The sequence below is a fragment of the Triticum urartu genome, chromosome 6A (assembly GCF_056163025.1).
Source record: "Triticum urartu cultivar PI428250 chromosome 6A, HENAU_Tu73, whole genome shotgun sequence".
NCBI lineage: Eukaryota > Viridiplantae > Streptophyta > Magnoliopsida > Poales > Poaceae > Triticum > Triticum urartu.
This window is the reverse complement of record NC_141878.1, coordinates 482,819,302-482,832,845: the sequence shown is the minus strand read 5'-3', so window position 1 is coordinate 482,832,845 and position 13,544 is coordinate 482,819,302. Positions and strand designations below refer to the sequence as shown.

General features: G+C 50.7%; 2 protein-coding genes across 5 annotated transcripts; both read left to right on the top strand.

The window, feature by feature from the left end:
- Positions 1-705: 705 nt before the first annotated feature.
- On the top strand, positions 706-3,358 carry LOC125551503 (polyamine transporter PUT1). Of its 2 annotated transcripts, none has more exons than XM_048714762.2 (2): positions 706-1,099; positions 1,731-3,358. In XM_048714762.2, the coding sequence occupies exons 1-2, from the start codon at positions 992-994 to the stop codon at positions 3,204-3,206; spliced, it is 1,584 nt and encodes a 527-aa protein (XP_048570719.1). In that variant the 5' UTR covers positions 706-991; the 3' UTR covers positions 3,207-3,358. The 2 variants fall into 2 exon arrangements, with proteins under 2 accessions (XP_048570719.1, XP_048570718.1); XM_048714761.2 differs by having other exon boundaries at positions 708-1,099; positions 1,728-3,358.
- A 6,611-nt stretch (positions 3,359-9,969) lies between these two features.
- On the top strand, positions 9,970-11,819 carry LOC125551505 (ubiquinol oxidase 1c, mitochondrial-like). 3 transcript variants are annotated; one of them, XM_087528401.1, is made up of 4 exons: positions 9,970-10,597; positions 10,671-10,799; positions 10,880-11,400; positions 11,499-11,638. In XM_087528401.1, exons 1-3 carry the CDS (start codon positions 10,082-10,084, stop codon positions 11,390-11,392), a joined length of 1,158 nt encoding a protein of 385 aa, XP_087384527.1. In that variant the 5' UTR covers positions 9,970-10,081; the 3' UTR covers positions 11,393-11,400; positions 11,499-11,638. The 3 variants fall into 3 exon arrangements, with proteins under 3 accessions (XP_087384527.1, XP_087384526.1, XP_048570722.1); XM_087528400.1 differs by having other exon boundaries at positions 10,880-11,408; positions 11,499-11,637; XM_048714765.2 differs by having other exon boundaries at positions 9,972-10,597; positions 10,880-11,368; positions 11,499-11,819.
- The last annotated feature ends 1,725 nt before the right edge of the window (positions 11,820-13,544 follow it).

Genomic DNA, 13,544 nt, shown 5'->3' with positions numbered 1-13,544 from the left:
ATTTTTCCCACAGGGTTTTTGGAGGAGACACTCAAGGTTATTCAAAGAATTTGTGAAGATGATGGATATACCCAAGAAGAGGTGTTGTACAAGGGGGGTGTTAAGAATAGAATGGTTGTTTATTAATTAAGCTAATTAGGATTAAGTTAATTGTTAGATTGGTTGCTTGGTTCTCAAGCATCCATGCACTTCCTTGCCTCTCAAGACAACTAGGCAATTCCTTGTCTCTCAAGTAACATTGAATTTACTTGACTCCCAAGTAACATGTGTACTTCCGCCCGGGTATAAATATCCCACTTTTATCATCAATAAAGACCAATGGATCATCTTTTTTTCGCAAAAAAATAAAATAATGAATCATCTTTCATTCAACTCTCTCATTTTTTTTACTTTATACTCCAAACAGGTGCAAGCGAAGGAGGTGAATCGGTCTGAGGTTGATGAAAGGAACACTAGGCTAGTTAAGATCAGTTGGCATGTGAAGGGAGTTATACCGTTGCCTCTATGAGTCGCTCGCAACAGCGCACTTGCTGGCTTCATAATTCTTATACGAGAGAGCTACCATAGTTAAAAGCAGAATGCCCGATTAATGGAAGTCTCTTGTCCGGGAAAAATGAAGGACGTGTAGGCGCGAAGCAGTGAGCTCGCAAGCTACACATATCTTGCATGTGACATGTTTATCGTGTTTTTTTATTCCACATATCCGCAGGGGCTCAGAAGACAACGGCCCAAACAAATCTGGTCCTTTTCCTCAGAAAAGGAAGGAATGAAACCCCATCCTGTCGTCCCTTGCTGCACGCTGCATTCCATTATTATACGAGCTTGCGCTTGATTTGGGGGCTGGGCTGGGAGGATACTTCACTCAATCACTCCGCCAAGCTCCGCGCTGCGCGGTGCCTACACGTTCCACGCCGCACCGCCTTGCCTAGCCTACTTTATTGGCACTCGAGAGGAGCCGTGGGAGCCTGGGAGGCGCGGGAATCGCGAATCGATGGGGAGCGTCGGGCCGCCGGAGGTGGCGCTATCTAGCCCGCCGCCGCCGCCGGTGGTGGCTGCAGCGGCGGCTGCTGGAGCGGGCTCTGCGGACGGAGGGCAGGAGGTGAGTGAGCTCGCCCGATCTCCTTTCCACCTCATCTTCTCCCTCTGGTACAGTTGGCGCTTCGATTTGGTTGAGATTCGATTCTGCGTGCGAGAGCAGAGTTTTTTCTTTTCTTTTCTTTCTGGAGCAGACGAAACTTGAAGCAGAGGGCTCGGGCCCATTCAGCTCACAAAGGCCCCGAGGAGGCCTCCTAGAGCGTTGCCGTCGGCAAGCCCACTGCAATCTCATCCAGCAGTGCTACGGGGGTGGGTGATGCTGGCCTTGTGGAGCTGTAGCATACGTGTATAGGCGGAGCAAGCAACGTGGCGGTCCGTTGAGCGACAGATGTTACCGAACACCGACGAGCCGGACATGGACAGCGCACGCCGCCGTCTGCCTAGGCTGGCGGCGGCAAAATGTCCAACTCCACCGAAGCTGCGCGGCGCGGCAAATATGATTCAGATCTCGTCGTAACTCCATCGCAGCATTTGAATTGACATTGAATCCTTCTTTCATTTCCGCGAATGAGCATTTGATACCGCATCTGCGTTTGATATCATGTCAGTTGATCGCTTGTTGCTAGTACAATTCAACGCTTCTCATGCTCTAATGCCGTCATCTGAAGAACTGTATGTCTTCTCCAATGCAGCAGAAGCCCGCCCAGAACGGCGGACCAGCGGCCGGCGCCGCACCGGCGATGGGCGAGGAAGGCACGGAGTACCGGGGCCTCCCTGGCGGCGCGGGCGCCGCGCCCGCGCCAGCGCCGTCGCCGGCGTCGCTCTCGATCGTGCCGCTCATCTTCATCATCTTCTACGAGGTCTCCGGCGGGCCGTTCGGGATCGAGGACAGCGTGGGCGCGGCGGGGCCGCTCCTCGCCATCGCGGGCTTCCTCGCCCTCCCCGTCATCTGGAGCGTCCCGGAGGCGCTCATCACGGCGGAGCTGGGCACCATGTTCCCGGAGAACAGCGGCTACGTCGTGTGGGTCGCCTCGGCGCTCGGCCCCTACTGGGGGTTCCAGCAGGGCTGGATGAAGTGGCTCAGCGGCGTCATCGACAACGCTCTCTACCCCGTCCTCTTCTTGGACTACCTCAAGTCCGGCGTCCCGGCGCTGGGCGGAGGCGCGCCCAGGACGGGCGCTGTCCTTGGGCTGACCGCGCTGCTGACGCTCCTCAACTACCGCGGGCTCACCGTCGTTGGCTGGGCTGCCATCAGCCTCGGGGTCTTCTCCCTCTTGCCTTTCCTCGTCATGGGCTTCATCTCCATCCCCAAGCTCCGGCCGGCGAGGTGGCTCGAGGTCGATCTCCACAACGTCGACTGGAACCTGTACCTGAACACTCTGTTCTGGAACCTCAACTACTGGGACTCGATCAGCACCTTGTCCGGCGAGATCAGGAACCCTGCCAAGACTCTGCCCAAGGCCCTGTTCTACGCGGTCATCTTCGTGGTCGTCGGCTACCTGTACCCTCTCCTCACCGGGACCGGCGCGGTGCCTCTGGACAGGGGGCAGTGGACGGACGGCTACTTCGCGGACATCGCGAAGGTGCTCGGCGGCGCGTGGCTGATGTGGTGGATGCAGGCGGCGGCGGCGATGTCCAACATGGGCATGTTCGTGGCGGAGATGAGCAGCGACTCGTACCAGCTCCTGGGCATGGCGGAGCGGGGCATGCTGCCGGCCTTCTTCGCGACCCGGTCGCGGTACGGGACCCCGCTGGTCGGCATCCTCTTCTCGGCCTCCGGCGTGCTGCTGCTGTCCACGATGAGCTTCCAGGAGATCGTGGCGGCCGAGAACTTCCTTTACTGCTTCGGCATGCTCCTCGAGTTCCTGTCGTTCGTCCTGCTGCGGGTGAGGCGGCCCGACGCCCCGCGGCCGTACAGGGTGCCGCTGGGCACAGCCGGGTGCGTGGCGATGCTGGTGCCCGCGACGGCGCTGATCGTGGCGGTGCTCGCGCTGTCGACGCTCAAGGTGGCGCTGGTGAGCCTCGGCGCCGTGGCTGTCGGGCTCGTGCTGCAGCCGGTGCTCAAGTTCGTGGAGAAGAAGCGGTGGCTCAGGTTCTCCGTCAACTCGAACCTCCCCGGCATCGACGTGGCGCTCCAGCCCGCCGCTCCCGACGAGCCGTTGATCGTGTAGGGCGCGAAAAAAGAATCGGCGTAGACCTCAGGTTCTGAATTGCTGAAAGTTATGGTTTGCGGAGTTTTTGTCAGGCAGTGAGATGAATTTCGAGTAAACCAAATATCGATTTGGAAGGGAGCATCTGAAGTGATCATCACGTGTTTCATTCACGATTGTCCGAAAACATGTTTTAGAGCTCATGCACCTCGGCCTCCTCTTATCTAGCCATTCATTCTCTATTTCTCTTCATTGCGATTTGTGTAAGTACCTTTCGCCCAGAAACACTAACACCTACACGTGTGGGCATTTGCATTTCGCTCATACACGTGGATCCACGTCCATTTGTGGTTGCACAAATTTTGGCATATTTGTGATGCCACGTAGGAGTGGCTGGTGTGTGTGCATTCATTCGGTCGTTCACACGTTCGTTTTCATTACATGGATGGATCGGTGTGGTGGCGTTTAACAGTTCGCCCAAACGTCAGTTTTCAATCACGTACAGGGGCTGGTGTGTGGGCATCTATCAGTTCGTCCACACACCCGTCTCCTCTCCCACACCCAAAGCTGCCATTTGCCATGTGTTTTGCAGGGTACATGGCAACTGCCCTAGTGTGCTTATAAACAGATGGCAACTCTCTCTTTTACCCAAACATGTTAGTTGCCATGTGTTTTGCAGGGTACATGGCAACTGCCCTAGTGTGCTTATAAACAGATGGCAACTCTCTCTTTTACCCAAACATGTTAGTTGCCATGTGTTTTGCAGGGTACATGGCAACTGCCCTAGTGTGCTTCTAAGCAGATGGCAACTCTCTCTTTACCCAAACATGTTATTTTGACATGTCTCTTTGTAGCGCTACATGGCAACTGCCTAGTGTTAGTAGGTGGCAACCCCTAAAGTTTTCAAATGATGGCAACTATAGTAAATCAGACCATACATGGCATCCGCCTAGTGTTAGTTGGGGGGAACCCCTAAAGTTTTTCAAATCATGGCAACTATAGTAAACCAGGCCAAACATGGCAACAACTGCAGTTGTCCAAAAATGGCATCTGGCACTTGACTTGAGATGGCAACTGCAGTTGAGCAATCATGGCAAATGTAGTTGTCCAACATGGCAATTGTAGTTCAGCGACATGGCAACTGCAGTTAAACGAACATGGAAGAGGGTCCGGACCATGGCAACTGCGGGCGCTTGGCGACTGTAGCGCGGGACATGCGGGACCATGAGGTAGGAGGCCTGACGCACGGACATGTGAGCGTTGTCTATTTTGCCCACACGTAGACGTGTGAAAGGGACCGGGAAAAAAAGAGACGTGTGGGCATTACTTGTTTTGCCCACACGTAGGCGTGTGGAATGGTCCGCTTAGACACCATACAAAATATATGGGCAGACTCCTTAACGTCCACACGTGTAAGCGTTGTCGGCGTCCTTTTTTGTTGTTTCTCTCATAAAATTTGTCTTGAACTTCAAACTTTTGATTAATTTTTTTAATATTTATGTTGGACCAAACAATCTGAAAGTTTTATCCCACGTTTTAGTTAGAAAACTTTGTTGTGCTGCAAAGTTTGGAGTTCAAGATATGTTTTATATGGGAGAGAAAAAAAAGAAACTTTCATGTAGTAACTTAGTTGTGCAACACAGATCTTAAAGTAACATTGGAGAGCTAGGATAGCGAGACCCGGATGCATGAGCTCAGAAAATCTGTATCACACGATTGCCTAGCTAATAAAGCTCAATATAGGTCCATGGTTAGAGCATCTAAGGTCCCTTCAAACCCTTCTCAAATGTCTCACGTCAGCCCGGTAGTGGTCGGACATAAAAGAAAATGAAAAAGTGACCCAATCGAAACCATTATATTATCTCTATATGATGAGGCTGTCTGTAAATCCTCATGTTTGACATCAAATATGGGAAGGATATGAGGGCTCACGAACGCCTCTGGGTTGTCTGTAAACCCTCATATTAACACCAAATACGAGGAAGATATGGAGGCTTGTGAACATACCTTGTCGGTCCGCTACGACGCGGCCCGCCGCGAACCACCTTTTCTCTTCCGTTATTCTTCCTTCTCTTTCTCTTTCTTCATCTCCATTAATCACATCGGGCATATAAGGGAGAAAAATGAGGAACGTAGTTGCATCCACATACAAATAGGGGCTCAGAACAGACAGGTCTAGACACGGACCGGGCTCTTAGGATGCAATTTGTGACTCTTATGGTACGGTTTCTGAAAATAGTTCACTTGGTTGAATTAAAAAGAGTCAGAAAGCACACTACTACCTCCATCCAGATTTATTGTGCCCTCTCATATTTCGGGTTAAATTGACCATCTAAAACATTAACAAAATATAAATTATACATCTAGAAGCATTAGTTGAGACATTACCATGCCTTAAAGCCCGTTACAACAAGCAATTAAAGCGTTCATTATCGCCATGTGTGGACATGTTTATCCCACTTCATAGGTTCATTGACGGGACACCACATTGGATGATAAAACATGTCTTAAACGGATGCATTTAGTTTGAAAGTCAGCGTTGGAAGTACCTAAGAGCTCTTTGACGCAACGCCACTCAACCCTTGCCAGGGGCTTCTATTTGGCGCGTTCAGAGCATGGTTAATAGAAGAGCCGGCAGCTGGCTTTGTACTCATGCCATGTCATATATAGCCTTTGTGAAAAAAATCGCATATAATAAGGCTGGCGTGTAAGTTGGCTGTAGCAATTAATGTTTGCATGCATGGGTAAGAATGCAAACGCATTTGATTGGAAGAGGGAAAGAAGCGTCAGCTTTCAGCCCCTGCATGCATTCTTTTCTCTCGAGTGCAGTGCTACAGCCGGGCGATTGCCCAAGCGCCGGCCTCTTTCTCATTCCAACTTTCTCTCTCGTCCAGTTAGTATTTTTGCTGATCTGGACAGCTTATAGCCTGCTGACTCAGGCTTACTATACTTGCTCTCATCGCTGCGGAAGCCATCTGCAGCGCCTAATGGGCAGCGCAGTACACTGAATTTATAGCGCAAAAAACCATGCAAAAAAACGGTGGTATGGAGAATGAAACTAGCACCGCTACTTCTCTCGTATTGCTACAATAACCACTAGAGCTTCTCAACGGTAGTAGTGACTAATAGCAAAGCAAATTCTTTTAGAACTAATAGAGTGCGCTATTTATTACTCAGTCAATTACTATATCACTTAGATTTTTGTGTTATTTGAAAATAATTTGGAAAAAGATTATCTTTTTATGAAAAATAATTAAATTTTGAAAAAGTTCACTAATTTCAAGGAAAATCATCAATTTTTGAAAAAAGTTCATCATTTTTGGAAAAGGTTCATCGATTTGGAAAAAAAGTTCATCGATTTTGAAAAAAACATCAAATTAAAAAATGCTTTTTGAAAAAAATAAAGAAAAAACAGAAAAAGAAAGAAAAAACAAAAACAAAAACCGGTGCAGAAAAACCCAACAACGAAAAAGAAAAAACGGCTAGGGAAAATATGAAAGAAGAAAAGTAAATGGATTACCATAACATTTTTTATATGAAACACCTTGCATTCCATTAACATGTGGTCGCGACAAGATCGCCGGTAACTGCAAGGGTTACATCAGCAGGAAAATTCGTTATCCACAAAGTATGGTCACACTGGTTTGGTCGCGGGTTCGTTTCTTTCCAGTGTACATTTTTTTGCATATTCAAAACCAGAAAAAGGAGTGGCATGGGCCGGCCCAGCGCGCAGAAGGGGGGTGTGCTCCGGTTTGCCCAATAGCCTATAACCGGCCCCTCAAGCGCTAAATAGGAAGCGCTCCTTGCCATCAAGCAAGCGAAAATTATATGATTTGCAGTTGCACCTTCTGATACGCTCGCCGCACGAAGGGTCTTCATTTCTCCGGTCTATCTCTAAGAGCATCTCCAACAGCCGCACTAAATAAGCGCCGCACCGTAAATTTGTTTTTTTTAGCGTGCGCAATCGATATAGGGGCTTCAGCGGACGCGCAATAAGCGTGCGCGGCATATAGAGTTGGGCGCGCGGTCTGAATCACGATCGCGCGCTGTGTATTTGATGCACCCACTTCCGTGCGCCGCACACTCGAGTGCTCGCGCCGCACTCTCTCTGCCGCGTCACCTTCGCCCCGCCCGCGCCGCTGCCGGCGAATTGACCCGATGGACGCCCGCACCGACTCCCCCCTCACCCCTTCCTACAGCCACAATCCCTCCACCGCTGCCGCCGCTGCAAACCCTAGCGTGGGTAGCTTTGGCTTCGCCTCCGCCGGAGCTCCTCCAAGCACCGGCATCGCGCGCGGTCTTTTCGTGCCGCCACGGATGACCTCGACGGCGGGTGGCGTCGCGCTGTCGCCCGCCATGAAGCCACGTGCCCCCCTCTCGAAGCTTCCAAATTCGGCACGGCCGAAGAAGGGCAAGGGATCCGCAAAGAAGAACAAGGCGGCGGACGGCTCCAGCTCCTCGAAGCCGTCGAGGAAGAAGCTTGCAGGGCGTGCGACGGGCTCGGCGGCTACTGAAGCGCCGGCGAGCTCACTTGTTGAGCCGGCGGCCGACGCGCACAAGGTGTTCAAGGAAATGACCCAAAGGTATAAAATTTCGCCAACTTTTTTGTTCTTGTTATTTTTTGAATGCATGCATATAGATAGCTTATTTGCTTCATTGTGTATACTTTGTAGTTTCAACAATGAGGCATACATGCCAACTATGGGTGTTGGCTTCAACAATTCGCATTGGTCTCAAATAAATGACATGCATCTCGATGACCATGAGTTCGAGGTGGACGAGGATGGTGAGGGCATTGTCGATGCACCGAAAGGAAGAGGAGGCAACTACACCAATGAAGAAGACGTCTTGCTATGCAATACTTGGTTGCAAGTGTCGAGGGATCCATCCGTTGGAGGTGATCAAAGTAGAGATGCTTATTAGAACCGGATGAAAGAGCATTTTGATCTACACAACAAGAGTGGAAGTGATCACTCCGACCGATTTCTTCGCTCCCGGTGGTCGACAATCAACAAAGATTGTCAAAAGTGGGTGGCCGCACAAATGGCGGTTGACAAGTTGAATTCAAGTGGCATTAATGATGAAGATAGGGTAAGTGCCATTTCGTCCATGTTCATCATGCTTGTTGTTGGTGTTTGTAGTGCTAAATTGTTTTGTTTTTATGTAGTTCAATATTGCACAAAACTAGTTCAAAGGAGAGGAGAAGAAGAGCAAGAAAGGAAGACCATTTACCTTGCCTCATTGCTATGAAGCATTGAAGGATGATGAGAAATGAAAAAAGCGTGATGGTATGGATGATTTGGATATGAGCAACAAACACATGCAAACAATTGATTTGGATGAGGAGGAGGAGGAGGCATCAAGTGATGACGGCAAGAGAAGCCCCACACCCAACTCGGTTTCATACTCGAAGCCAAAACGACTGGATGTGTGCAAGAAAGACGCAAAAGAAAAGAAGAAGAGGAAAAGAGATGATGAGCTAAAAAATGCTATGAAAACTATTGTGAAGGGAAGAAAAGAAGCGAACGAGGTGAGGAAGATGGCAAGGAACCAAGATGCCGCGGCCGAGGAGAGGAAGGTGACATTGGAGGAGAGGAAGGTGGGCATGGAGGAGCGATCTAGGTTGTTGTGTTGGATTGGGAGAAGTACTTGTTCTTCATGGACACATCTATCCTCAATGAGGCGTAAAAGGAGCATGTCAATCTTGCCCGTGAAGAAGTCCTGATCGAAAAAAAAGCCATGATTCGCGGCATGGGTGGTGGTGGCCTTGGCGGCATGGGTGGCCTTGGCGGCATGTGAGGCATCGGTGGCTTCGGAGCTATCATGGATGGCTTTGGAGCTATCATGGAGACCATGGGAGGCATGGGTGGCTTCGGAGCACCTCCGGGCGGCACGGACTGTATGGGAGGCATGAGTTTTGCGTCTCTCATGGGAGGCATGGAAGCACCTCGGGCGACATGGCGGAATGTCTTCCGGGGTGCCTCACACACCTTCGCATGAAGATGCCGTTGAAAATCTAGCCAACACCTTCCGAGCTTCATATGATGATGCGGCGTGTGACAATGAAGAGGAGGAGGAACAATCGTCTTCGGAGGAGGAGGATGAGTCGGAGGAAGATGAGGATGAAGACGAGGACGAGGCTTAATTATTGATGTGCCTTTCGTTGATGTGAACTTTTGTGTCATGAATTTGTTTTGGATTTTAAACTTGGTCAGATGATGTTATGGGCATGAATTTGAATTTGTGGGCATGAACTTTTATGTCAGCATGAACTTGTTTGTGTGATTTGAATTATGCCATGTCATTGTTTTGATGTTTGAAATTCATTTTGTGTCCAAAATGCAACATATGGCAAGCGCGGCTGCTCCCGCGCGCATGCGGGAGCTGCGCGCGCTAAATTTTATCACGGCTGCTGGAGCAAGCGCTCCCCGCCGTGCCAAAGCAGACGGTCGACACACTGCAAACTGATTTTTACCGTGTCACGGTATTGGGCGGCTGTTGGAAATGCTCTAAGAACGAGGGGAAAAACAGTAGGCCACTCTAATTTTCGTGTCAAAACAAGTCCACTAAAACTAACAATCTTTCCTCATCCGTTGAAATGGGAACACAAAGATTCTAGGCACGCCGACGCACGGCCAAGTTCAGAGTCCACCGGAAGTCCTAGCAGCCACCCCACCACATAGCAGCCGCAACGATTTTGACACCCATTCCTGCCTCCTGAAAAGCTTTTTTTTTTTTGAGGGGAGCCTCCTGAAAAGCTGGGGCACATCCGAAACTACAAATCTCACGGGCGAGAGCACGCAGAGGCTGCCCACCAGTCAATTGCGAGCTCCAGGAACACCAGTCAGGCAGAGCCGCCGTTGCTCCCACGTCTCGCGTCATCTGCTCGTAGCGCCATGCCATCGTGGCGCGCGCTGGCTCGGCGACAGCGACACGTCATCCCGTCACCCTCTCAGAGCTTGGCACGTCCGCAGGTTCTCGAGCCTGCGACCACGAGTTTCGCGAGCAGAGCGGCAGCCCACCAAGCAGGCTCGTCATCTTCGGCGATGAGCTCCCGCGTCGCCGGATCCGTCCTCCTCCGCCACCTGGGCCCGCGCGTCTTCGGGCCGACCACTCCGGCCGCGCAGAGGCCCCTGCTTGCCGGAGGGGAAGGGGGCGCCGTGGCCGTGGCCATGTGGGCGCGGCCGCTGTCCACCTCCGCCGCCGAGGCGGCGAGGGAGGAGGCGACCGCGTCCAAGGACAACGTGGCGAGCACCGCCGCCGCGACGGCCGAGGCGATGCAGGCCGCCAAGGCCGACGCTGTGCAGGCCGCGAAGGAGGGCAAGAGCCCCGCGGCGAGCAGCTACTGGGGCATCGTGCCTGCCAAGCTGGTGAACAAGGACGGCGCCGAGTGGAAGTGGTCTTGCTTCAGGGTAATGAAATCGTCTGCATATTCTCCTTGTCGTTGACAGTGCACGTAGCCGTGGTGACCGTGTGATTTCGCAGCCGTGGGAGGCGTACACGTCGGACACGACCATCGATCTCTCCAAGCACCACAAGCCCAAGGTGCTGCTCGACAAGATCGCCTACTGGACCGTCAAGTCGCTGCGCGTGCCCACCGACATCTTCTTCCAGGTACGGCACGGGGGTCAGATATATGTGTTCGTCCGACACTGACATGACACGGCGGGTCGACTTGGGCCTACGCTATGCAGCGGAGGTACGGGTGCCGGGCGATGATGCTGGAGACGGTGGCGGCGGTGCCGGGGATGGTGGGCGGGATGCTGCTGCACCTGCGGTCGCTGCGGCGGTTCGAGCAGAGCGGCGGGTGGATCCGGGCGCTGCTGGAGGAGGCGGAGAACGAGCGGATGCACCTGATGACCTTCATGGAGGTGGCCAACCCCAAGTGGTACGAGCGCGCGCTGGTGCTGGCGGTGCAGGGCGTCTTCTTCAACGCCTACTTCCTGGGGTACATCGTGTCCCCCAAGTTCGCGCACCGCGTCGTGGGCTACCTGGAGGAGGAGGCCATCCACTCCTACACCGAGTTCCTCCGCGACCTGGAGGCCGGCAGGATCGAGAACGTCCCCGCCCCGCGCATCGCCATCGACTACTGGCGCCTCCCCGCCGACGCCAGGCTCAAGGACGTCGTCACCGTCGTGCGCGCCGACGAGGCGCACCACCGCGACGTCAACCACTTCGCCGCGGTACGCTCATCTCCCATGCATTAGTCCCCGATGTCTCGACGTCTGAACTCTGCTCTGCTAGCTTCTCCTGATGTGATGTCTGGACTCTGAACTGTTTTTTTGATTCTGGTGAATGGTGATGGGCATGCAGGACATCCATTTCCAGGGGCTGGAGCTCAACAAGACGCCTGCCCCGCTAGGATATCACTGACGGATGAATGCCCAGACCGCCTAGCTCTGCCCTTGTCAGTGAAGAACAACACTCGTATATGTGTCGGATAGGTAAGGTAGTGATGCTTGAGAAATAAAACGGCCGTTTGTCACGACAGCTCCAAGATTTCTCGAGGAACTATTTGGTTAGCTAGCGATGAACGGTGGTGCACTTTGGCTTGTAATGGAAGTTGCTTCTGTTAGCAAAGGATATATGTGCTGACATTCTGCTTCAGAATTCACAAGTGCACTTTCAGTTGCAGGCTCGAAATTTTGCATTTTCACTTGATCCTCTTTTACTAGTTGGGCCCTGTTTGGTTCATGCACAGGAAGAAGCTACTGAACCCAACCACAGGACACACAGAATGCAACGCTTCATTTCTTCTTCTTTTAGAAAAGAAGGATTACTCCCGACCTCTGCAGCAGCGAAGCGATGCATGCAATCATTTTATTAACCAAAAGATCCAACAAATGTGTAGTACGATACAACAACTCATCAAGAGATTAAAAAAATCTAGGACTAGGTGCCTATACACCTATCTTTTGTTAGACCGTTTTCCAAACCGGTTATAGGTATCCCGTGTGACCGTCTTCCATCTGTTGCACCCATAAGTCATATGCTCATTGGCTTCCGCACTGTTGAGTAACGACCATGTACAGATCTAACCAGTTGCTCTGTAGATTACGTGCAAAAAAATTATAATGTTTTGTCTGTTAACAATCATATTATTCCGATAGTTTCATATGGCCTAAAGTAAGGCACATACACCCCGACTCAAATATGTGCCGCTAACTTAGGCTCTACCTCGTTTAGCCAAGTCCCAAAAGGAGTGTTTATGGTATTAGATGGACTAACGTTAAATGCCACATGCACTGTGCGCCACAGTAGCTTGGAAAGTGTTGGATTGATTCATCTTGATCACAGAAATAACATCATTTACTATCCTCGCAATTACGTTTTGCCAGATTATCTTTAGTCAGGACCACTTTCTTGTAAACAAACCACATAATTTTTTCATCTTTAAGGTCACCTTGATTTTCCAAATGTGTAGTGACTTTGGGATTGGACCAGTGTTTATCAAGTTTGTATACATAGACTTCACCGAAAATACCCTTGACACCGAAAGTCTCTAGTGTGGTGTATCTGGCTTATCAGAAAGGCTGACCTGCATCAACCTGTGCATAAAATATAGTCATTTATATATCGTCCCCCCACAAGTGACCTTCTAAACGGTATGTTTAAGGGAACAGATTCCAAGATTCTTCTAACGAATGTCTCTTTTCGTTGTACAATATTGTAGGGAGTTGGATACTGTATGGCCAGCGGCGTGCTCCCTAGCCAAGTATCTTTTCAAAACCTAGTTGAATTGTCGTTCCCAACATTGATTTTGGTCCTATTGAAAAAGGCTACCTTTGTCTGCATGAGCCTCTTCCAAAAAGGAGAATCATTCGGCTGTCGTGTAACTTGTGCAAGGGTTTTGGAGTGTAGATACTTTTTACGCAATAATTGTATCCATACCCTCTCGTCCTCAACAGAAAAGTATGTACAATCATTTACTAAGTAAGCATTTGTTCTTTATCTCAACACTTCAAAATGCTATTTCTCACAAAATCACTCCATAATGCTATGCTCTAGGACGGTGGGACAAGAGAACAACATGGGACTGCCAAAGCATCATTGGGATTTTGGCGGTACCAGTGAGCCTTCTTCCTCATCAATCATCGTTGCGTGTGCGGTGGCGACCTTTGCCACTAGAAGTCTATGGTGGTGACTGCCTCTTGTCGCGGCGAGATAGTCTGCTTGTGCGGGCATGATTTTCACTTGCGTGGCATGACACTCGCACGACGTGACCATGCTACACATGTAGCTACTAGAATCACGAAAATGGTGGTTACAACAAATAATGACTTTGTTTTGGTGGTGAAAACCCGTCTAACCCTAGTTGGTTGTACTTCAATGACGGTGTTTTCATGTTGTTAATTTGTT

Bases quoted from the DNA above. Each gene is read 5' to 3' on its own strand.
- LOC125551503 (XM_048714761.2), top strand. From the start codon at position 992: ATGGGGAGCGTCGGGCCGCCGGAGGTGGCGCTATCTAGCCCGCCGCCG. The intron at 1,100-1,727 runs GTGAGTGAGCTC...TCTCCAATGCAG, and splicing joins CTGCGGACGGAGGGCAGGAG to CAGAAGCCCGCCCAGAACGG.
- LOC125551505 (XM_048714765.2), top strand. From the start codon at position 10,082: ATGCCATCGTGGCGCGCGCTGGCTCGGCGACAGCGACACGTCATCCCG. The intron at 10,598-10,670 runs GTAATGAAATCG...GTGATTTCGCAG, and splicing joins GGAAGTGGTCTTGCTTCAGG to CCGTGGGAGGCGTACACGTC. The intron at 10,800-10,879 runs GTACGGCACGGG...TACGCTATGCAG, and splicing joins CCACCGACATCTTCTTCCAG to CGGAGGTACGGGTGCCGGGC.